The sequence below is a fragment of the Seriola aureovittata genome, chromosome 16 (assembly GCF_021018895.1).
Source record: "Seriola aureovittata isolate HTS-2021-v1 ecotype China chromosome 16, ASM2101889v1, whole genome shotgun sequence".
Lineage (NCBI taxonomy): Eukaryota > Metazoa > Chordata > Actinopteri > Carangiformes > Carangidae > Seriola > Seriola aureovittata.
The window spans coordinates 5,357,799-5,380,929 of NC_079379.1; the positions used below are offsets into that span (position 1 = coordinate 5,357,799).

The 23,131-nt window shown below is 40.0% G+C and overlaps 8 gene segments (V, D, J or C); 4 read left to right on the plus strand and 4 right to left on the minus strand.

Annotated features, from left to right (window-relative positions):
- Nucleotides 1-1,268: 1,268 nt before the first annotated feature.
- On the minus strand, nt 1,269-1,902 carry LOC130183322 (Ig kappa chain V region K-25-like). The segment is given in 2 exon segments: nt 1,269-1,600; nt 1,708-1,902. Coding segments are annotated over 2 exon segments (423 nt in total).
- Nucleotides 1,903-2,512: 610 nt separating this feature from the next.
- On the plus strand, nt 2,513-5,145 carry LOC130183901 (Ig kappa-b4 chain C region-like). The segment is given in 2 exon segments: nt 2,513-2,588; nt 4,506-5,145. Coding segments are annotated over 2 exon segments (486 nt in total).
- A 1,316-nt stretch (nt 5,146-6,461) lies between these two features.
- On the minus strand, nt 6,462-7,037 carry LOC130184314 (Ig kappa chain V region 3368-like). The segment is given in 2 exon segments: nt 6,462-6,769; nt 6,986-7,037. Coding segments are annotated over 2 exon segments (360 nt in total).
- Nucleotides 7,038-8,360: 1,323 nt separating this feature from the next.
- Nucleotides 8,361-9,582, minus strand: LOC130183797 (Ig kappa chain V region K16-167-like). The segment is given in 2 exon segments: nt 8,361-8,848; nt 8,956-9,582. Coding segments are annotated over 2 exon segments (423 nt in total).
- LOC130183902 (Ig kappa-b4 chain C region-like) lies at nt 9,204-10,885 on the plus strand. The segment is given in 3 exon segments: nt 9,204-9,239; nt 9,511-9,586; nt 10,403-10,885. Coding segments are annotated over 3 exon segments (441 nt in total).
- Nucleotides 10,886-13,871: 2,986 nt separating this feature from the next.
- Nucleotides 13,872-18,110, plus strand: LOC130183903 (Ig kappa-b4 chain C region-like). The segment is given in 3 exon segments: nt 13,872-13,889; nt 16,743-16,818; nt 17,630-18,110. Coding segments are annotated over 3 exon segments (423 nt in total).
- A 1,007-nt stretch (nt 18,111-19,117) lies between these two features.
- LOC130184063 (Ig kappa chain V region 3368-like) lies at nt 19,118-19,693 on the minus strand. The segment is given in 2 exon segments: nt 19,118-19,425; nt 19,642-19,693. Coding segments are annotated over 2 exon segments (360 nt in total).
- A 2,886-nt stretch (nt 19,694-22,579) lies between these two features.
- LOC130183904 (Ig kappa-b4 chain C region-like) overlaps nt 22,580-23,131 on the plus strand; it is a 3,831-nt gene continuing 3,279 nt past the window's right edge. Inside the window, 1 exon segment of the C gene segment in view lies at nt 22,580-22,598. Within this exon segment, the coding sequence occupies nt 22,580-22,598 (19 nt within the window).

Below are 23,131 nucleotides of genomic sequence, written 5' to 3' on the forward strand. Positions count from 1 at the left end.
ATTAGAAAACCATAGATAAGCAAATATAACTTTTATGTGTATTGCTTTAATAAACTTGCATTAATAATTAAATATATATTGTTAATATATTAACATTCATCACATGTTTTAAAGATGTGTACAAATACAGTATTCACTGTGGGTATTTCATACACGTTATACGCTTATCTCTTCATATGTCCAGAGGATGTATATATGTGATTATAAAATATTCTCCTATAGGTGACATATAATCCAAAATCCCTCTTGATATAGTGACCTATATGTCCTATTACATCTCTGTATGGGGTCCTTCATGTGTGACCTCTGACCTTCTCTGTGCTGATGTTAGAACATGTGGATGCAGTGGAGAGACTGTCAGCTCTTTTGGATTTTCTCTGTCAAATGAACAAAGTGAAGCATCAACATGTTCACATGACTGCAGCAGTTTTTACTCACTCTTACATTTTCTTTGTAAAATGTGTCTCAGTTTGTTTCATAAACTGCTGTCAAATGTTTCCACAATCATTTAGTGCTACTAGTGTTAGTGTTGGTGGAGTATTTGTTTTATTCACATGTGAAGATGCCTTTGGAAACATTAAAAGTTGGATTGAGAATTTATTTACATTTGATTTTGTGTGAATGATTATGAATATTGTGAGAGATGTACTACGTCATGGGAGTGAATGGATGTGGCAAAATTAAACAGAAATAAAGCAAAGAAATTGAAAGAGAGACAGGAAAACATTTCAGTACATTTCTTTTACATCTGGAAAATGCCTCAGTTTTAAGCAGGTTATCTCAATTTATTGAGATGTGGATTCCAAAAAGATTCACTGCACATTTAAGGAAAGAGGGAGAATCTAGAAATCCTGAGGAAAACTTCTAATCTTATTAATTAAAAAGATAAGGAAGGAAAATTAAGATTTTGAGGTGTATAGTAGGAATTCATCCACATACAGGCTGATTTCATGATGTGAAATGATTGATGCCTGGGATGATGATGAATTTCCCGAATCATAAAAGCAGAGTTTCAATTAAAGTGATCAGAGTAGTGTGAAAAAATCATACAGGTCTGATTAATACTTGTGATTATATTTGAATCAGTATATATCTACTTGTATCATGAGACTATACTAATGTGTGTGTGTGTGTGTGTGTGTGTGTGTGTGTGTGTGTGTGTGTGTGTCCTCAGTGAACTGTATCAGTCTCTGCAGTAGCTTCCAGCTGCAGCAGTCAGTTCAGTTTCTGTTCAGTCTGACTGAGGGAGGTTTTTGTACGACGCTTTTTCACTGTGTGAACACAAGCTGACTGTTGATATAGTGATAACTCTGACAGTAGTAAACTGCTGCATCTTCAGTCTGGACTCCACTGATGGTCAGAGTGAAGTCAGAGTTTGATCCACCACCTGTAAAACGACCTGGAATCCCTGATGCTCGAGTGGAAGCATCGTAAATAAGCAATTTAGGTTTTTCTCCATCTCTCTGTTGGTACCAGGATAACAAATGGTTGCTGTTATAAACATGAACAGCCTGACTGGTCCTACAGCTGATGGTGACGGAGCCTCCCAGAGCAGAGCTCACTGCTCCAGACTGAGTCACTGTGACCTGTCCTCTGGACTCTGAGGACACAGAGACAGAAACATAAAGCAGCGTCATGGTTTTGTCGGCTTCATTTCAGAGGGACGGATGTTGATGGAGGAGAGGAGTTTGATTCTCTGGACTTTACCTGTGAAGCAGCAGCAGAGGAGAGTCCAGATGAGGACGGAGACCAAAGTCATGTTTCTGATGAGGAGGATTTCTGTGTCTTCTGTTGTCATGAAGGACAGCTGTCAGTCATCCAGTCTTCAACTCTCAGGACTATAAACTCTCCCAGAGCACTGGAGCATGGTGCTGCTGATGCAAAGTGGCTCTCTATGGAAATGCTCTGACTGGCTCCAGCAGGGACTTGGTTGTTTGTTGCTGACACATTATTACATGTAAAATGATTCATGTGAAAGGAAAAAATGACAACGGTAATGCTGCAAGTATGACCAGTGATCCGATCATTACATTGTAAAGAGAGTAGAGCCAATACTATGCTGAGATTACAGGTTTGTGTGATGGACATCTTAACTCTGTTAATTTTAAATTAGGTGGTAGTTGCCAGAAAACCTGCTTTAGTTCCTGATCAGATTCTGGGCTAAAAGAGGAGAAAATAATGGTATCACAATATTTTGTAGATTCTCATCTGCAGATAAATTCATTTCATGGTGGTGAGTAGAAGTGGGTGGTAACGACTTACAGATCTGTTACATGTTGGAGTAGTTTTAATGCAGCCAAATCATTCATTATGTTGCTTTCACTTACTGCTTCATGCACACATGCACATTCCAGTAAGAGGCTGAGGATCTGCTGATCCCAGGTCTGCTGCGACTCCACTAGGCCACGCCCCTCACGACTCTGTTCTTGCGTTCCATTTCACCATCAGTCATGAACAAGACCCCGATTAAACTCCTTTACTAACCCCCACTCCGGTCTTCTAGCAGAGAACCATGGTCTCAGACTTGAAGGTGCTGACTTTAATCTCGGCTTCTTCACACTCGCCTGCAATCTGCCCGAGTGCTGAAGGTCACCGTCTCATGAAGCAAACAGTTAACTGATTAATACAGTTGAAGTTGAATGTTGACTCAGTTTTATAGTTAGTTCTGATGGTTAGGGTTAGGGAATGCATTATATCAATTAGTGTCCTCGCAAAGATAGAAGTACAAGTGTGTGCGTGTGTGTGTGTGTGTGTGTGTGTGTGTGTCCTAAGTGAACTGTGTCAGTTCAGTTTCTGTTCAGTCTGACTGAGGGAGGTTTTTGTACGACGCTTTTTCACTGTGTGAACACCCACAGACTGTTGATATAGTGATAACTCTGACAGTAGTAAACTGCTGCATCTTCAGTCTGGACTCCACTGATGGTCAGAGTGAAGTCAGAGTTTGATCCACTGCCTGTAAAACGACCTGGAATCCCTGATGCTCGAGTGGAAGCAGCGTAAATAAGGAGTTTAGGTTTTTCTCCATCTCTCTGTTGGTACCAGTGTAAATACTGGTTGTTGCTAGAAACATAAACAGCCTGACTGGTTCTACAGCTGATGGTGACGGAGCGTCCCAGAGCAGAGCTCACTGCTCCAGGCTGAGTCACTGTGACCTGTCCTCTGGACTCTGAGGACACAGAGACAGAAACATAAAGCAGCGTCATGGTTTTGTCGGCTTCATTTCAGAGGGACGGATGTTGATGGAGGAGAGGAGTTTGATTCTCTGGACTTTACCTGTGAAGCAGCAGCAGAGGAGAGTCCAGATGAGGACGGAGACCAAAGTCATGTTTCTGATGAGGAGGATTTCTGTGTCTTCTGTTGTCATGAAGGACAGCTGTCAGTCATCCAGTCTTCAACTCTCAGGACTATAAACTCTCCCAGAGCACTGGAGCATGGTGCTGCTGATGCAAAGTGGCTCTCTATGGAAATGCTCTGACTGACTCCAGCAGGGACTTGGATCACTCTGATCATGCTGTTTATCAATGGATCAATCAGCTGATCAGAGTATTGATCAGGATGTGTTAATACTTATTTCCATGTGGTTTAGGTTTCATGTGTTTGAGTAACTTTTACTCTGATTGTCTTTTCTTGTATTTTAATGAATTGCTGAAAAAGATTGATTTTACTTTAAAATTAATAAATATGGAAAAATTAGGAATCTAAAATTGTTGTGTTGTGTTATTGTCCTTTTTTAAACAAGCCAACAAAATATTAAATCAGAATAATTTTGGTGAGTTTGTTTGTTTGAGAGGTTTTTGTACGGCGGCTCAATGAGTTTGTGTCACTGTGGAACACGTTTGGTGGAGGAACCAGACTGGATGTTAACTGTAAGAACATTTGTCTCTTTTAATAACTCAATTTCTGTTTCTATTGATTTAATTAATAACTATAGACATTAGTGTAATACTTTAGCTGAGATTTGGTATTTAATTTAACTGCAGTGATTTTTCACTGCGTCACAATGTCTTGACACTTGAAACTAAAATCTTCTTCAGTTAAACATTTTGTCAGTGAAACAGTTTTCAGGAGAAATATTTGCTGGGAATAAACGTATTCCATATTGAGAAAATATTGTTATTAGTCTTTAAATTTCAGCCCAAGTACTGGGACAAATATTTCTCACATTGTTTTTATTTGATCTTCTCAATGAACTTCATTTTTTATACAATGTGTGGAATAAAAAAACATCACTGTTATATTTAAAATGATTCTGTATGAGCAGGATTCATTTGATGAGTTTCAATGTGTAAATCAGTCGTTGACAAAATTAATTTTGAATGAACAAAGTAGACAGAGTCCATCCCAGTCTTTTGTCTTTTAAAAAAGAAACCTTTCAGACGTTGTACTGAAACCTGTCTGTTGTTACGGTTTAGCAGTGATGCCTGTCTGTTGCCATGGTTACTGGGCTCAGAGAGGGAAGTGAAAATCTGAAGAGCAGTTTCATCCAATCTGAGGACGACCAACAGAAGTAGTTGCCTCCTCTGCTGCAGTCCACAGGAGGGAGTTTAGTTTCATAAAAACTTTGTTACTATTTCTTTCTGCAGTGGGTCGAGTTGCACCCACCCTGACGGTGCTGCCCCCCTCCAGTGAGGAGCTGCAGCAGGAGAAGGTCACAGTCCTGTGCCTGGCCAACAAGGGCTTCCCCTCAGACTGGAGTCTGGCCTGGAAGGTGGAGGGCAGCAGCAGCAGCAGCAGCTGGGAGGAGAGCAGGAGCCCCGGGGTGCTGGAGAAGGACGGCCTCTACAGCTGGAGCAGCACCCTGAGGCTCCCTGCGGACCAGTGGAGCAAGCTGGGCTCTGTGACCTGTGAGGCCACCCAGGGCTCCCAGACTCCGCTCTCAGAGACACTGAGGAGAGACCAGTGTTCCCAGTCCTGACCTGACTCACTGGGACTCTGCTACTGGTTTTACTCTGCTACTGCTCTCAGTCTGCAACAATGTCTCTCTCTCTCTCTCTATCTCTCTCTCTCTCTCTCTCTCTCTCTCTCTCTCTCACTTTCCATAATCTGACCACCTGAACGTTGTTCAATTCATACTGATGTTTTCATAGTTTTAATGTTGCTGATGTTGTTGCTTTACATCAATAAAATTATTTTCTTCAAATTAAATATTTTCTGTTGATTATTTTATTCCAGCAACAGATGCATTCTTCATATTTCTGTAGCTGCAGGATTGTATCTCAGAGTCAGATGTTGTCTTTACTGATAACACTTTCATTAATGAACCTGGGATTATATTACATGTATTGTAATTGAAGCAGTAACTCTTTGAGTCTAACCTGACAGTGTCTGTGTTCAGCAGTGGTTTCCTAAAGCAGGTAAAAACAAAGTGTCAATGGAAGGATGAAGAGAGGCCATTTTTATTGAATGATTTTAACATGTTATTTACATTCAATACAGAATAGTGTTTTATGGATTAGAGATAAATTGTTGAGTATCGTCAGTATACAGTGATATCACATGCTTCTTATCTCACATTTTTAGAACAAAGTTTGATTTATTTCATTGATTATTCATTTAAAAACCTAAAATAACAAGACTTGTGACTAACTTTTTCATATTTCATATATTATGTTTTATATTACACTTTTTTGTTTTTTTAATAACATTTTTTATTCATTGGTCACTGGTTTTGAGATGTGAAAATGTCCTGATGAATTATTATATCTTAAAGTGTACTATGTTTAAGACTTTTTAAAGGTTTTAATTCATGAGTCTAATCTTTACAATAATGACAATTAATCTATTGAAGTGTGAATCTTTTCAAACAAGGGTTTTATAAAACATCACATGTAAAATAATGACCAATATATGAAAATAAGAAATCATGAATGTGATTTAACATTTTTCAATATGTACCTGTATATACATTCAATATAATGATAATGATATAACATACTCATCCTAAAAATAAAATACATGTCACCATTAACGTATTTTCTTAGATTCTTTTTCATTTTATCAATGTAATGAGTGTCAGTTGAATCATTACTTCTAAACTTTTAACTTCATGGGTTTCTCTCTATTGATATTGTTATGCTTTGATTTGGAACTCATTCATTTAACTAAACACTTGGTATCAATTACTTTCCATACCTTTTAAAACAATATTCAAGACCATCATAAATATATATAGTAAATATTTCTCCATCTAAATGACCCTCTCTTGTTTTTGGAAACTTGATCACATCCACATAAAATAGTCATTAGAACTGACTTTAAATAAACAGTTTAAATAGCTGTGTTAACAGAAATATCATCAATAATCCTTACTTATTGTCACACTGTTATTGTGTTGCAAGTTAGTTTTACTTTTTTTGTCATACTTTGTGTTATTGCGATAATGTGTAGTGTTTTACTTTTGTGCAGTTGTTGAGTCAGATCACTTCCTGTGCAGCTGAGGGAGGTTTTTGTACAACGTTGTATCACTGTGTGAATGGGAAGCTGTAATCCTGCTGACAGTAATAAACTCCTGAATCTCCACTCTGAACTCCACTAATGGTCAGAGTGTAGTCAGGGTCAGATCCACGTCCACTAAAACGATCTGAAACTCCAGAGTGACGTGTTGCAGAATCATAAATCAGGAGTTTAGGAGCTTCTCCAGGTTTCTGAAGGTACCATTGGATGTTGTTACCAACATATGAACTGACTTTACATCTGATAGAGACAGTCTGTCCTGGAACGACAGACTGAGATCCAGGAGACTGAGTCAGGATGATTTCTGCTGATGAACCTGGAAAACATGAAGAAGAGGAGAAGGGTTATTGAGACAAATCCAGCTTGGAGAAAGATGATCAACATCCAAACAGAAGAGGATCATTTCTTTAACATGGAGAACAGATGGAAGAAGGTCAATGCTGCTTGTCTCAGTGTTTCTCCATCACAGCAGAACATCATTGTGGTGAACCTGGTTGCATCCTGAAGCAAAGTTTTCACAAGAGAGTCTCACCCTGAACAAGGAGCCCCAGGGTGGCCAGCAGTAGAGTCAGAGACATCATCATTGTGCTGCCGGCGTGTCGGTGGCTCTGAAAGGCCTGGACAGCCACTGATCAACACTGGCCTCTTAACGGCTGGGAGCAGAGAGGCAGGACACATATGCAAACACACAGAGTCAGTGAGCTGGAGCTGTCCTCAACACATCATGATGTTTCCCATCAGTACTGAGAGAGGTGAATATTTACATGAAATATGAAGGCACTGGACCTGAAGGCCAAGGGATTAAAAGATGTGATTGGCCCAGTCCAGTCTCAAATAAGACAAAACTAATGGGTCGGCCCACAAGCAAAGCGCCCGGTCTGCCAGAAGACCAGTCCAGCCCTGATTTTCAGTATCTTACCAAGTTTGTTTTCTGTTCTTTCAGACAATAGGGAATGTGCAATGAGTTACGTGAAAGGCCCCAGATGCACCAAATGTTTCTTCTTAAAAGCAGGTGTTTTCTTGTTTCCATTAAAATTGAATAAAATCAAATGTAATAGAAAAATCATATTCTGCACTTTGTATAACCCGGTGTGAACTTTGTGTGACCTGGCTTTGTGTGTCCATGAATGTGAATCTGTTGCCACATGTATGCTCCTTATCTGGTACTGTCCGGTACAAACTAGGGAGCAGTTTATCCTCGAACATACACCTGCTTCTTCTTGGCAGTTAGACACACACACATCCCGACCCTGCCTCCTCCTTTCTTTTTTTCTAGAAAGTTCACGTACACTCTTGGTTTGATATCAGTCTGCAGTTGCACTCTGTGTGACTGTACACTGATCCTTTGCAAAGCTCTTATTAAAATATACAAAGACAACTTGATCATTTCATCAACTGTTCATTTTCAGATTTCCATCACACAACGACTCTGATAGTGGAATGACAACTGTGAAAAAAACTAAGAAGGAATTGATAGAAAGGCAGGAAAACATTACAATACATTGATTTTACATGTGGAATATACCTGAGTCTTAAGTAGGTTATCTGACTTTATTGAAATTAGATTCTGAAGAAAGATTCATTGCACATTTAAGAAAAGAGAGAGAATCCAGAAATCCTGTTTTAACTTCTGATCTTATAAAAAACTTAAGGAAGGGAATTGAAGATTTTCTGGTGTATAGTAGGAAGTCATCATCATACAGGCTGATGTTATGATGATGTGAGATGATTGATACCTGGGATGTTGATAAATTTCCTAAATCATAAAAGCAGGAGTCAGAGTAGTGTGAAAAAATCATAGAGGTCCAATTAATATTTATGATTATATTTGAATCAGTATATATCTACTTGTATCATGAGACTATACTAATGTTCGTGTGTGTGTGTGTGTGTGTGTGTGTGTGTGTGTGTGTGTGTGTGTGTGTGTGTGTGTGTGTGTGTGTGTGTGTGTGTGTGTGTGTGTCCTCAGTGAACTGTATCAGTCTCTGCAGTAGCTTCCAGCTGCAGCAGTCAGTTCAGTTTCTGTTCAGTCTGACTGAGGGAGGTTTTTGTACGACGCTTTTTCACTGTGTGAACACCCACTGACTGTTGATATAGTGGAGACTCTGACAGTAGTAAACTGCTGCATCTTCAGTCTGGACTCCACTGATGGTCAGAGTGAAGTCAGAGTTTGATCCACTGCCTGTAAAACGACCTGGAATCCCTGATGCTCGAGTGGAAGCATCGTAAATAAGGAGTTTAGGTTTTTCTCCATCTCTCTGTTGGTACCAGGATAAACGATGTTTGTTGCTATAAACATGAACAGCCTGACTGGTTCTACAGCTGATGGTGACGGAGCCTCCCAGAGCAGAGCTCACTGCTCCAGGCTGAGTCACTGTGACCTGTCCTCTGGACTCTGAGGACACAGAGACAGAAACATAAAGCAGCGTCATGGTTTTGTCGGCTTCATTTCAGAGGGACGGATGTTGATAGAGGAGAGGAGTTTGATTCTCTGGACTTTACCTGTGAAGCAGCAGCAGAGGAGAGTCCAGATGAGGACGGAGACCAAAGTCATGTTTCTGATGAGGAGGATTTCTGTGTCTTCTGTTGTCATGAAGGACAGCTGTCAGTCATCCAGTCTTCAACTCTCAGGACTATAAACTCTCCCAGAGCACTGGAGCATGGTGCTGCTGATGCAAAGTGGCTCTCTATGGAAATGCTCTGACTGGCTCCAGCAGGGACTTGGATCACTCTGATCATGCTGTTTATCAATGGATCAATCAGTTGATCAGAGTATTGATCAGGATGTATTAATACTTATTTCCATGTGGTTTAGGTTTCATGTCTGAGTAACTTTTTTTCTGATTTTGTTTTCTTACATATATATTATATATATTAAAATTGAAGCAAAAGCTTGATTTTTCTGTAAAATGAATAAATGTAGAATATTGTTAATTTTATAAATATTGTTCTGTGGTTGTCATTTCTCACACCTGCTGAAAAAATATTACTAACAGACTGATTCTGGTGAGTTTGTTTGTTTCAGAGTCAGAGAGCCGTGTCTCTCTACAGTGAGAGGTTTTTGTACGACGGCTCAATGACTTTGTATCACTGTGGTGGACTTTTGGTGGAGGAACCAGACTGGATGTTGGAAGTAAGTTTTTACACAAATACTAAAGAAACATTAATGTAACATAATGTTGTAAATTCAGTTTCTTAATATTTGCAGCAGATAAAATGATGGTGTTTATTCATCAGACTTTGAGTATTAATGTTTTTATTTCTCCTCCTTCATCATGGAGGTGAACTCAGAGCAGCTTTACTGAACCTTTCTTTACACATTCCTGTCATGCTGAAATTGAAGTTCAACTGTTGAAAAGATCAAACTTTAATTATTTTTAAATATGTTTTCTAATATGTATTTATACATTTAAAACTTGAAAGACATTTAATGAATTACAATTCACCTCATTTAGATGAGTATTGAAAAATGTTGTCATGCTGCACATTATGTAAAATCTGACATTGCTTCATGCTGTCATACTCTGTGTCCAATGTAGTTTGAAATTACTTCAAAACGTTTTTAAACGATGACTGAATTCAACATGAGGAACATTTGATGGTTGTCAGATTATTTTATGTATTTGCTTTTTTCCTCTGAAAAGTGAAGTTTTTGATTAGAACATTTTTTGATCATTTTTTTGAAAAAGTTAAAAAGAATTGTGCCAAATCTTCTCCTGGTGTTTCCAGTGTAGTTTGATGTATTTCAGGTCAAACTGTATGATGATTGTCTCTGTGCTGATGTGCATGAGAGGCTTCTTAAAGGGAAGTGAAACAATGTGAGTGAGTGACTGGTGGAGCAGAAAAACCATCTGACAGAAACTCCTTAAAGGAGAAAATCAACTGTCACACAGTAAAGGTGTCCAGGTGTCTGCTGTTTGATTGACAGCTGCTGATTGTTGTCTCCTAGGTGACGCCCGTCCCACCCTGACGGTGCTGCCCCCCTCCAGTGAGGAGCTGCAGCAGGAGAAGGTCACAGTCCTGTGCCTGGCCAACAAGGGCTTCCCCTCAGACTGGAGTCTGGCCTGGAAGGTGGAGGGCAGCAGCATCAGCAGCAGCTGGGAGGAGAGCAGGAGCCCCGGGGTGCTGGAGAAGGACGGCCTCTACAGCTGGAGCAGCACCCTGAGGCTCCCTGCAGACCAGTGGAGCAAGCTGGGCTCTGTGACCTGTGAGGCCACCCAGGGCTCCCAGACTCCGCTCTCAGAGACACTGAGGAGAGACCAGTGTTCCCAGTCCTGACCTGACTCACTGGGACTCTGCTACTGGTTTTACTCTCTTCTCTGTCGCACTGTCTCTCTCTCTTTTATTTCACATTTCAGTAACAATATTTACGACCTTTTCACAGTGTTTCCACATTGTTTCTGTGTTTCTAGAAAATAAAAATCTGTTCATCAAATCATTTTTGTGTCATTGTGACTTTTTTAAATCCACAGAAAAATTGAGGCGACAAAAACATTGTAATTTCTCCATGATGACATCATACAGAATATATAACATTACATAATACATATTCATACTTACTGTTTGTTCATTGTGTACATTAGCTCAGTCACAACTCCTCATTATTCTCCAACTGGTACAAGCCAGTGATGGAAGTTGCAGTCCATAATTTGTGATCAATAATCAATCAGAATCAATAATGACTTATTCATGAGTGTAAAGTGTCTCTTCTATATTCATGGCAGATTTTTCTTCAGTATCAACATTTGTAACTAAAACCATTGAAGGAACATTTCAATGAAGAATCATCCAGTCATCTCTTGTTACTGAAGTGTGTCATAGTGAGAACTCTCACATTGTTTTACTCGTAGCTTTTTCTAGAGAATTCAAAAATCCTTTAAATAGAACAAAGATACTCAAAAAATAAAATGTTATGATTGTGAAACAAGAAGCAACATGTCCTCAGCATGTAGAGATATAAAGTGGATGGAATCTCTCCTTCTAATCTTGGAAGTATGAAGAATTAAAGTGTTACTGAATTAAATTCTCCATGAATCTTTTTCTATTTCAATGATAAAATACTTTTGTTTTTTGGAACATGAAACATACAAATTGACTAAAATATGTCACAGAGGAATAATTAGTGACTTTATATGAAGAAAATTATATCTTATTAAAGTTTTCCAATTAATTTACCAAATGAATATATTTTAAGTTTAAGAGGAAATGTTATGAGAAAACTCTGTTGGTTTTCACATTATCAAACTTTAACTTGTCATGTTTTGCCCTCGTAGACACTTTTTGTTAGTTTTATTTTGGACTTTTCTCACTTCCTGTTTTATTTTGTAATAAGGTTTCCTTGTGTGTCTGTGTTTTGCTTCCTGTCTTGGTCCTGTGTCTGTGTGGTGATTGTCTGCCCCGCCCTAATGTGTTTCACCTGTGTGCAATCACCTTTGCCTCCTGTGTCTATATAGTCTTTGTGCTCTCCTTTGTCTGTGTCAGTTCGTCTGTTGTTTTTCGCTGTTGTCGTAGCCACGATCTGTTCATGTCTGTTGACGTTGTCTGTTCACGTCTGGTTGTCCTCAGTCTGTCCAAGTCTGCTCATGTTACCTGTTGTTCTTTGTTAAATAAACCTGCCGGCACCGTCTCCCATGTTTTGGCTGGATTTGGGTCCAACTTTCCTCAATACCCTTGACAAAACTAAGGTTAGCTTTGATCAGCAGAATGGTCCAAAGCCAATGTTAATGGAAGTATTAACAGACAAACCTTTTGGATTAAATACAGTATATTGAGAGTTAAAAAGTTCAAAGTGGATCAAAGTGACTTGTGTCTTAGTGTCAGTGCAGCTGTGAGTCAGATCAGTTCCTCTGCAGCTGAGGGAGGTTTTTGTTCAGCTAAAAGGATATTTAATCTCCACAAGCAGTTCAGGACATTTAGACGTTGTGAGGACGTGTTAGACTTGTGAGGATATTTGGGCCGATCTTCAGCTTCAATCTGCTTTTTGAGGAGCAAGACTTGGTTTTAGGGTTGTTGTTTGAATTAAGTCGGCGTCAGGCATTTATCTGTGAAGGCTAGGGTAAGGTTAAGGGGTTTTGTGTGTGTGTCCTCAGTGAACTGTATCAGTCTCTGCAGTAGCTTCCAGCTGCAGCAGTCAGTTCAGTTTCTGTTCAGTCTGACTGAGGGAGGTTTTTGTACGACGCTTTTTCATTGTGTGAACACCCGCTGACTGTTGATTTCATGATAACTCTGACAGTAGTAAACTGCTGCATCTTCAGTCTGGACTCCACTGATGGTCAGAGTGAAGTCAGAGTTTGATCCACTGCCTGTAAAACGACCTGGAATCCCTGATGCTCGAGTGGTAGCACGGTAAATAAGGAGTTTAGGTTTTTCTCCATCTCTCTGTTGGTACCAGGCTAAAAAGTTTGAGCTATAAACAGCCTGACTGGTCCTACAGCTGATGGTGACGGAGCCTCCCAGAGCAGAGCTCACTGCTCCAGACTGAGTCACTGTGACCTGTCCTCTGGACTCTGAGGACACAGAGACAGAAACATAAAGCAGCGTCATGGTTTTGTCGGCTTCATTTCAGAGGGACGGATGTTGATGGAGGAGAGGAGTTTGATTCTCTGGACTTTACCTGTGAAGCAGCAGCAGAGGAGAGTCCAGATGAGGACGGAGACCAAAGTCATGTTTCTGATGAGGAGGATTTCTGTGTCTTCTGTTGTCATGAAGGACAGCTGTCAGTCATCCAGTCTTCAACTCTCAGGACTATAAACTCTCCCAGAGCACTGGAGCATGGTGCTGCTGATGCAAAGTGGCTCTCTATGGAAATGCTCTGACTGACTCCAGCAGAGACTTGGTTGTTTGTTGCTGACACAGTGTTACATGTAAAATGATTCATGTGAAAGGGAAAAATGATAATGGTAATGGTGTAAGTATGAACAGTGATCTGATCAGTACATTGTAAAGAGAGTAGAGCCAATACTATGCTGAGATTACAGGTGTGTGTGATGGACATCTTAACTCTGTTTATTTTGAATTAGGTGGTAGTTGCCAGGAAACTTATTTTAGTTCCTGATCAGATTCTGGGCTAAAAGAGGAGAAAATAATGGTATCACAATATTTTGTAGATTCTCATCTGCATATGAATTCATTTCATGGTGGTGAGTAGAAGTGGGTGGTAACGACTCACAGATCTGTTACATGTTGGAGTAGTTTTAATGCAGCCAACACATTCATTATGTTGCTTTCACTTACTGCTTCATGCACTCATGCACATTCCAGTAAGAGGCTGAGGATCTGCTGATCCCAGGTCTGCTGCGACTCCACTAGGCCACACCCCTCATGACTCTGTTCTTGTGCTCCATTTCACCATCAGTCATGAACAAGACCCCGATTAAACTCCTTTACTAACCCCCAATTCTGTCTTCTAGCAGAGAACCATGGTCTCAGACTTGAAGGTGCTGACTTTAATCTCGGCTTCTTCACACTCGCCTGCAATCTGCCCGAGTGCTGAAGGTCACCGTCTCATGAAGCAAACAGAACCACATCATCTGCAAAGAGAAGAGATGCAATTCTGAGGTTCCCAAACCGGACACTCTCATCACTCCTGCTGTGTCTTGAGATCCTGTCCACTGTCACGAACAGCGTCGGTAACAAAGATCAGCCTTGACGGAGTCCAACACCCACTGAAAATGTGGGTGTCATTGGCATTGGGTTCAGTCTCTTTGCCACACAGGCAGGCTAAGGCGGGGACCTGGGAGAGCTGATGTCAGTCATATCCACATCAAAGAGAAGAAAAGCTAAAGACGGTGGTGTGCTGGTATGTTTTCTTATTAAACTGCTTGATGCTGAAGTTGTTTCTTCAGTCATTACTTTTGTTCTCAAACTCAAGTAGTTACTCTGATCTCTACTTTTACCTGAGTGCTTGTTTTTACAAAGTAACAGTACTTGTACGTGAGTGCAGTTTTTAAATACTCCACCAACCTCTGAGACAGAAGTTTTCACTAAAATATACTATGCATTATAAATATACTGAATGTTAAACTGACATTAATCCAATGAAATAGCTATATTTCCAACTGAGGTCAGGTTTGTATGTGAACCAGCCTTTGCTGAAGTAGGATTGTTATAGAACCTGGAGGGATTAAAATAAAAGAAATGGTCTGAAGGGCCCTGAGAGCAATGGTGTTGGAGTAGCAGCCGTAGTGAGGCCCAGGTTGAGGATAGATAGGAGCCTTAGCTTTAGGGTAGACAGGAGACTTTGAGGATAGACAGGAGACCTAGGTTGGGGATTGATAGGAGGCTTCTGGACACCTGGCACTACTACTTTGCCCTGGCATGCCTGGTTTGGGGAGGGTCCACACGTCCTGAACACCATTGTTCCCAAGGCGTTGATAGGTAAAAAGGAACTATATATGATGATGCACAGGCTCTCTGTCTTCAGTTCACATCTGGATCTGATTTCACTTTTGTTCTTGTGAAAGAATAAATTCTATTGGATTGGACTCTGATCATATCCAGTGACTTCTTCTTTTTTGCCTCCAGTAAAAGTGCAGTTTTGTAGAAAGTGTTTGTGAAGAGGTCTAGACTGAAACTCTGGCCCAGACCTGGACTTTTTCTCTACAACACATGGAAGTCATCCTCAGTCACAGCTGGACAGATTTTTTTGTCTCAAGTTCATGTAGCAACAGCTGTGAGCAGCAACATGAGTTTTCTGAAGGTCTTCATGTTGCACTTGAACAACACATTAAATGACATGATCTTCCTCAGCAGACTGAGTTTGTCCATTTGTCATGGAATTTTTCTTTGTTCAAAGCAATGTGGAGAAGAAGTGTCAGAAATAGTCAGAGGAATGACATTTTAACATCTTCATTTCAAACTGTTTAAACTATGTTGTCCATATAAAACAGTGAGTGTATCCAGACGACCTGCTTTGATTACTGATCAGGTTTGAGGCTGGGAGTTGGGAAGCAGATGATGTTGTGATGAATTGTAGAATGTGAATGGTCTTGAGTGTTTGGTATAGATCATGATGGAAGAGACCAGGGGACCAGCGTATAATTAGATACATCATGGATCAAAAAGATACGGATGTCTAGTGAAACTTTATACACAGATTAATACAGTTGAAGGTAAATGTTGACTCAGTTTTAGGGTTATTTCTGATGGTTAGGGTTAGGGAATGCATTATATCAATTAGTGTCCTCGCAAAGATAGAAGTACAAGTGTGTGTGTGTGTGTGTGTGTGTGTGTGTGTGTGTGTGTGTGTCCTCAGTGAACTGTTTCAGTTCAGTTTCTGTTCAGTTTATTGAGGGAGGTTTTTGTACGACGCTTTTTCACTGTGTTAACACCCACAGACTGTTGATGTAATGTTCACTCTGACAGTAGTAAACTGCTGCATCTTCAGTCTGGACTCCACTGATGGTCAGAGTGAAATCAGAGTTTCTTCCACTGCCTGTAAAACGAGCTGGAATCCCTGATGCTCGAGTGGTAGCATAGTAAATAAGGAGTTTAGGTTTTTCTCCATATCTCTGTTGGTACCAGGCTAAGTAGTTTGAGTTATAAACAGCCTGACTGGTCCTACAGCTGATGGTGACGGAGCCTCCCAGAGCAGATCTCACTGCTCCAGGCTGAGTCACTGTGACCTGTCCTCTGGACTCTGAGGACACAGAGACAGAAACATAAAGCAGCGTCATGGTTTTGTCGGCTTCATTTCAGAGGGACGGATGTTGATGGAGGAGAGGAGTTTGATTCTCTGGACTTTACCTGTGAAGCAGCAGCAGAGGAGAGTCCAGATGAGGACGGAGACCAAAGTCATGTTTCTGATGAGGAGGATTTCTGTGTCTTCTGTTGTCATGAAGGACAGCTGTCAGTCATCCAGTCTTCAACTCTCAGGACTATAAACTCTCCCAGAGCACTGGAGCATGGTGCTGCTGATGCAAAGTGGCTCTCTATGGAAATGCTCTGACTGACTCCAGCAGGGACTTGGATCACTCTGATCATGCTGTTTATCGATGGATCAATCAGCTGATCAGAGTATTGATCAGGATGTGTTAATACTTATTTCCATGTAGTTTAGCATCCATGTGTTTGAATCACTTTCATTCTGATGTGATTTTCTTATATTTTATTAAACAGCTGCAAGATATAGATTTTTATACAAAATGAATAAATATAGAATATTGACAATTTTATAAATATTGTTCTGTGGTTGACATTTCTCACACCTGCTGAAAAAATATTTAAAAATATTCATTCTGGTGAGTTTGTTTGTTTCAGAGTCAGAGAGCCGTGTCTCTCTACAGTGAGAGGTTTTTGTACGACGGCTCAATGACTTTGTATCACTGTGGTGGACTTTTGGTGGAGGAACCAGACTGGATGTTGGAAGTAAGTTTTTACACAAATACTAAAGAAACATTAATGTAACGTAATGTTGTAAATTCAGTTTCTAAATATTTGCAGCAGATAAAATGATGGTGTTTATTCATCAGACTTTGAGTATTAATGTTTTTATTTCTCCTCCTTCATCATGGAGGTGAACTCAGAGCAGCTTTACTGAACTTTTCTTTACACATTCCTGTCATGCTGAAATTGAAGTTCAACTGTTGAAAAGATCAAAGTTTGATTATTATTAAATATGTTTTCTAAAATTGAATTATTCATTTAAAACTTAAAAGAAATTTAATGAATTAAAATTCACCTCATTTAGATGAGTATTGAAAAATGTTGTCATGCTGCATATTATGTAAAATCTGACATTGCTTCATGCTGTCATACTCTGTGTCCAATGTAGTTTGAAATAACTTCAAACCTTTTTGAAACGATGACTGAATTCAACATGAGGAACATTTGATGGTTGTCAGATTATTTTATGTATTTGCTTGTTTCCTCTGAAAAGTTTTGAATTAGAACATTTTTCATTATCTTTATGAAAAAGTTGAAAAACAAATGTGCGAAATGTCCTTCTGGTGTTTCCAGTGTAGTTTGATATATTTCAGGTCAAACTGTATGATGATTGTCTCTGTGCTGATGTGCATGAGAGGCTTCTTAAAGGGAAGTGAAACAATGTGAGTGAGTGACTGGTGGAGCAGAAAAACCATCTGACAGAAACTCCTTAAAGGAGGAAATCAACTGTCACACAGTAAAGGTGTCCAGGTGACTGCTGTTTGATTGACATTTGCTGATTGTTGTCTCCTAGGTGACGCCCGTCCCACCCTGACGGTGCTGCCCCCCTCCAGTGAGGAGCTGCAGCAGGAGAAGGTCACAGTCCTGTGCCTGGCCAACAAGGGCTTCCCCTCAGACTGGAGTCTGGCCTGGAAGGTGGAGGGCAGCAGCAGCAGCAGCAGCTGGGAGGAGAGCAGGAGCCCCGGGGTGCTGGAGAAGGACGGCCTCTACAGCTGGAGCAGCACCCTGAGGCTCCCTGCAGACCAGTGGAGCAAGCTGGGCTCTGTGAGCTGTGAGGCCACCCAGGGCTCCCAGACTCCGCTCTCAGAGACACTGAGGAGAGACCAGTGTTCCCAGTCCTGACCTGACTCACTGGGACTCTGCTACTGGTTTTACTCTCTTCTCTGTCGCACTGTCTCTCTCTCTTTTATTTCACATTTCAGTAACAATATTTACGACCTTCTCACAGTGTTTCCACATTGTTTCTGTGTTTTTAGAAAATAAAAATCTGTTCATCAAATCATTTTTGTGTCATTGTGACTTTTTTAAATCCACAGAAAAATTCAGGCGACAAAAACATTGTAATTTCTCCATGATGACATCATACAGAATATATAACATTACATAATACATATTCATACTTACTGTTTATTCATTGTGTACATTAGCTCACAACTCCTCATTATTCTTTAACTGGTACAAGCCAGTGATGGAAGTTGCAGTCCATAATTTGTGATCAATAATCAATCAGAATCAATAAGGACTTATTCATGAGTGTAAAGTGTCTCTTCTATATTCATGGCAGTTTTTTCTTCAGTATTAACATTTGTAACTAAAACCATTGAAGGAACATTTCAATGAAGAATCATCCAGTCATCTCTTGTTACTGAAGTGTGTCATAGTGAGAACTCTCACATTGTTTTACTCGTAGCTTTTTCTAGAGAATTCAAAAATCCTTTAAATAGAACAAAGAAACTCAAAAAAGAAAATGTCATGATTGTGAAACAAGAAGCAACATGTCCTCAGCATGTAGAGATATAAAGTGGATGGAATCTCTCCTTCTAATCTTGGAAGAATGAAGAATTAAAGTGTTACTGAATTAAATTCTCCATGAATCTTTTTCTATTTCAATGATAAAATACTTTTGTTTTTTGGAACATGAAACATACAAATTGACCAAAATATGTCACAGAGGAATAATAAGTAACTTTATACGAAGGAAATTATATCTTAATGAAGGTTTCCAATTTATTTACTCAATGAATATATTTTTAGTTTATGAGGAAATGTTATGAGAAAACTCTGTTGGTTTTCACATTATCAAACTTAAACTAAGGTTAGCTTTGATCAGCAGAATGGTCCAAAGTCAATGTTAATGGAAGAATTAACAGTAAAACCTTTTTGATTGAATACAGTATATTGAGAGTTAAAAAGTTCAAAGTGACTTGTGTCTTAGTGTCAGTGCAGCTGTGAGTCAGATCAGTTCCTCTGCAGCTGAGGGAGGTTTTTGTACGACGTTGTATCACTGTGTGAGCGGGAAGCTGTTATGCTGCTGACAATAATAAACTCCTGCATCTTCATTCTGAACTCCACTGATGGTCAGAGTGAAGTCAGTCTGATCTGCTGTTGCACTAAAACGATCTGAAACTCCAGACTGAAGATATGTTGTATCATAAATCAGGAGTTTAGGATCTTCTCCAGGTTTCTGACGGTACCAGTTAATGTCATCACCTATAAGTCTACTGGCTTTACATCTGATAGAGACAGTCTGTCCTGGAACAACAGACTGAGATCCAGGAGACTGAGTCAGGATGATTTCTGCTGATGAACCTGGAAAACATGAAGAAGAGGAGAAGGGTTATTGAGACAAATCCAGCTTGGAGAAAGATGATCAACATCCAAACAGAAGAGGATCATTTCTTTAACATGGAGAACAGATGGAAGAAGGTCAATGCTGCTTGTCTCAGTGTTTCTCCATCACAGCAGAACATCATTGTGGTGAACCTGGTTGCATCCTGAATCAAAGTTTTCACAAGAGAGTCTCACCCTGAACAAGGAGCCCCAGGGTGGCCAGCAGTAGAGTCAGAGACATCATCATTGTGCTGCCGGCGTGTCAGTGGCTCTGAAAGGCCTGGACAGCCACTGATCAACACTGGCCTCTTAACGGCTGGGAGCAGAGAGGCAGGACACATATGCAAACACACAGAGTCAGTGAGCTGGAGCTGTCCTCAACACATCATGATGTTTCCCATCAGTACTGAGAGAGGTGACTATTTACATGAAATATGAAGGCACTGGACCTGAAGGCCAAGGGATTAAAAGATGTGATTGGCCCAGTCCAGTCTCAAATAAGACAAAACTAATGGGTCGGCCCACAAGCAAAGCGCCCGGTCTGCCAGAAGACCAGTCCAGCCCTGATTTTCAGTATCTTACCAAGTTTGTTTTCTGTTCTTTCAGACAATAGGGAATGTGCAATGAGTTACGTGAAAGGCCCCAGATGCACCAAATGTTTCTTATTAAAAGCAGGTGTTTTCTTGTTTCCATTAAAATTGAATAAAATCAAATGTAATAGAAAAATCATATTCTGCACTTTGTATAACCCGGTGTGAACTTTGTGTGACCTGGCTTTGTGTGTCCATGAATGTGAATCTGTTGCCACATGTATGCTCCTTATCTGGTACTGTCCGGTACAAACTAGGGAGCAGTTTATCCTCGAACATACACCTGCTTCTTCTTGGCAGTTAGACACACACACATCCCGACCCTGCCTCCTCCTTTCTTTTTTTCTAGAAAGTTCACGTACACTCTTGGTTTGATATCAGTCTGCAGTTGCACTCTGTGTGACTGTACACTGATCCTTTGCAAAGCTCTTATTAAAATATACAAAGACAACTTGATCATTTCATCAACTGTTCATTTTCAGATTTCCATCACACAACGACTCTGATAGTGGAATGACAATGTGAAAAAAACTAAGAAGGAATTGATAGAAAGGCAGGAAAACATTACAATACATTGATTTTACATGTGGAATATACCTGAGTCTTAAGTAGGTTATCTGACTTTATTGAAATTAGATTCTGAAGAAAGATTCATTGCACATTTAAGAAAAGAGAGAGAATCCATAAATCCTGTTTTAACTTCTGATCTTATAAAAAACTTAAGGAAGGGAATTGAAGATTTTCTGGTGTATAGTAGGAAGTCATCATCATACAGGTGATATTATTATGATGATGTGAAATGATTGATACCTGGGATGTTGATATATTTCCTAAATCATAAAAGCAGGAGTCAGAGTAGTGTGAAAAAATCATAGAGGTCCAATTAATATTTATGATTATATTTGAATCAGTATATATCTACTTGTATCATGAGACTATACTAATGTTCGTGTGTGTGTGTGTGTGTGTGTGTGTGTCTGTGTGTGTGTGTGTGTCTGTGTGTGTGTGTGTGTGTGTTTATACACAGATTTAGGGTTTTAGGGTTAGTTCTGATGGTTAGGGTTAGGGAATACAGTATCAATTAATATATCAATTAGTGTCCTCGCAAAGATAGAAGTACAAGTGTGTGTGTGTGTCCTCAGTGAACTGTATCAGTCTCTGCAGTAGCTTCCAGCTGCAGCAGTCAGTTCAGTTTCTGTTCAGTCTGACTGAGGGAGGTTTTTGTACGATGCTTTTTCACTGTGTGAACACAGCTTGACTGTTGATAACATGATAACTCTGACAGTAGTAAACTGCTGCATCTTCAGTCTGGACTCCACTGATGGTCAGAGTGAAGTCAGAGTTTGATCCACTGCCTGTAAAACGACCTGGAATCCCTGATGCTCGAGTGGAAGCAAAGTAAATAAGGAGTTTAGGTTTTTCTCCATCTCTCTGTTGGTACCAGGCTAAACGATGTTTGTTGCTAGAAACATAAACAGCCTGACTGGTTCTACAGCTGATGGTGACGGAGCCTCCCAGAGCAGAGCTCACTGCTCCAGACTGAGTCACTGTGACCTGTCCTCTGGACTCTGAGGACACAGAGACAGAAACATAAAGCAGCGTCATGGTTTTGTCTGCTTCATTTCAGAGGGACGGATGTTGATAGAGGAGAGGAGTTTGATTCTCTGGACTTTACCTGTGAAGCAGCAGCAGAGGAGAGTCCAGATGAGGACGGAGACCAAAGTCATGTTTCTGATGAGGAGGATTTCTGTGTCTTCTGTTGTCATGAAGGACAGCTGTCAGTCATCCAGTCTTCAACTCTCAGGACTATAAACTCTCCCAGAGCACTGGAGCATGGTGCTGCTGATGCAAAGTGGCTCTCTATGGAAATGCTCTGACTGACTCCAGCAGGGACTTGGATCACTCTGATCATGCTGTTTATCAATGGATCAATCAGCTGATCAGAGTATTGATCAGGATGTGTTAATACTTATTTCCATGCACTTTAGTTTTTATGTCTTTGAGTAACTTTTACTGTGATTGTCTTTTCTAGTATTTTAATGAATTGCTGAAATATTTTGATTTTACTTTAAAATGAATAAATATGGGAAAATTAGGAATCTAAAATTGTTGTGTTGTGTTATTGTACTTTTTTAAACAAGCAGACAAAATATTAAATCAGAATAATTTTGGTGACTTTGTTTGTTTGAGAGGTTTTTGTACGGCGGCTCAATGAGTTTGTGTCACTGTGGAACACGTTTGGTGGAGGAACCAGACTGGATGTTAACTGTAAGAACATTTGACTCTGTTAATAACTCAATTTCTGTTTCTTTTGATTTAATTCAAAACTATAGACATTATTGTAATATTTTAGCTGAGAGTCACAGTGTCTTGACACTTGAAACTAAAATGTTCTTCTGTTAAACATTTTGTCAGTGAAACAGTTTTCGGGATATGTTTGATATTTCACAAAGAAAAGCTTAAATAACACAATCTCCAATATATTTTTGAAACTTTAAGCAGTTATCACATGAAGTGGTTGAACTGAGAAAGTGTTTGGTGATATGTGTCAGAGTCAGAGAGGTGAGAGGCTTTCATATGACGGACAGCCACTGATCAACACTGGCCTCTTAACGGCTGGGAGCAGAGAGGCAGGACACATATGCAAACACACAGAGTCAGTGAGCTGGAGCTGTCCTCAACACATCATCATGTTTCCCATCAGTACTGAGAGAGGTGACTATTTACATGAAATATGAAGGCACATATGAAGGCAATAATTGTCTATTTTTATCAATTTACACTGGCACAAACTCAGGGATTTTGTAGGATTATAGTCAGGTATATGATCAACCAATTATACCAAACAGGTGCTAATGATCATCGGTTTCACATGTAGGTTGAAACACAGTCATTAACTGAAACAGAAACAGCTGTGTAGGAGGCTTAAAACTGGGTGAGGAACAGCCAAACTCTGCTACCAAGGTGAGGTTGTGGAAGACAGTTTCATGTCACAAGTCATACACCATGGCAAGACTGAGCACAGCAACAAGACCCAAGGTAGTTATACTGCATCAGCAAGGTCTCTCCCAGACAAAGATTTCAAAGCAGACTGG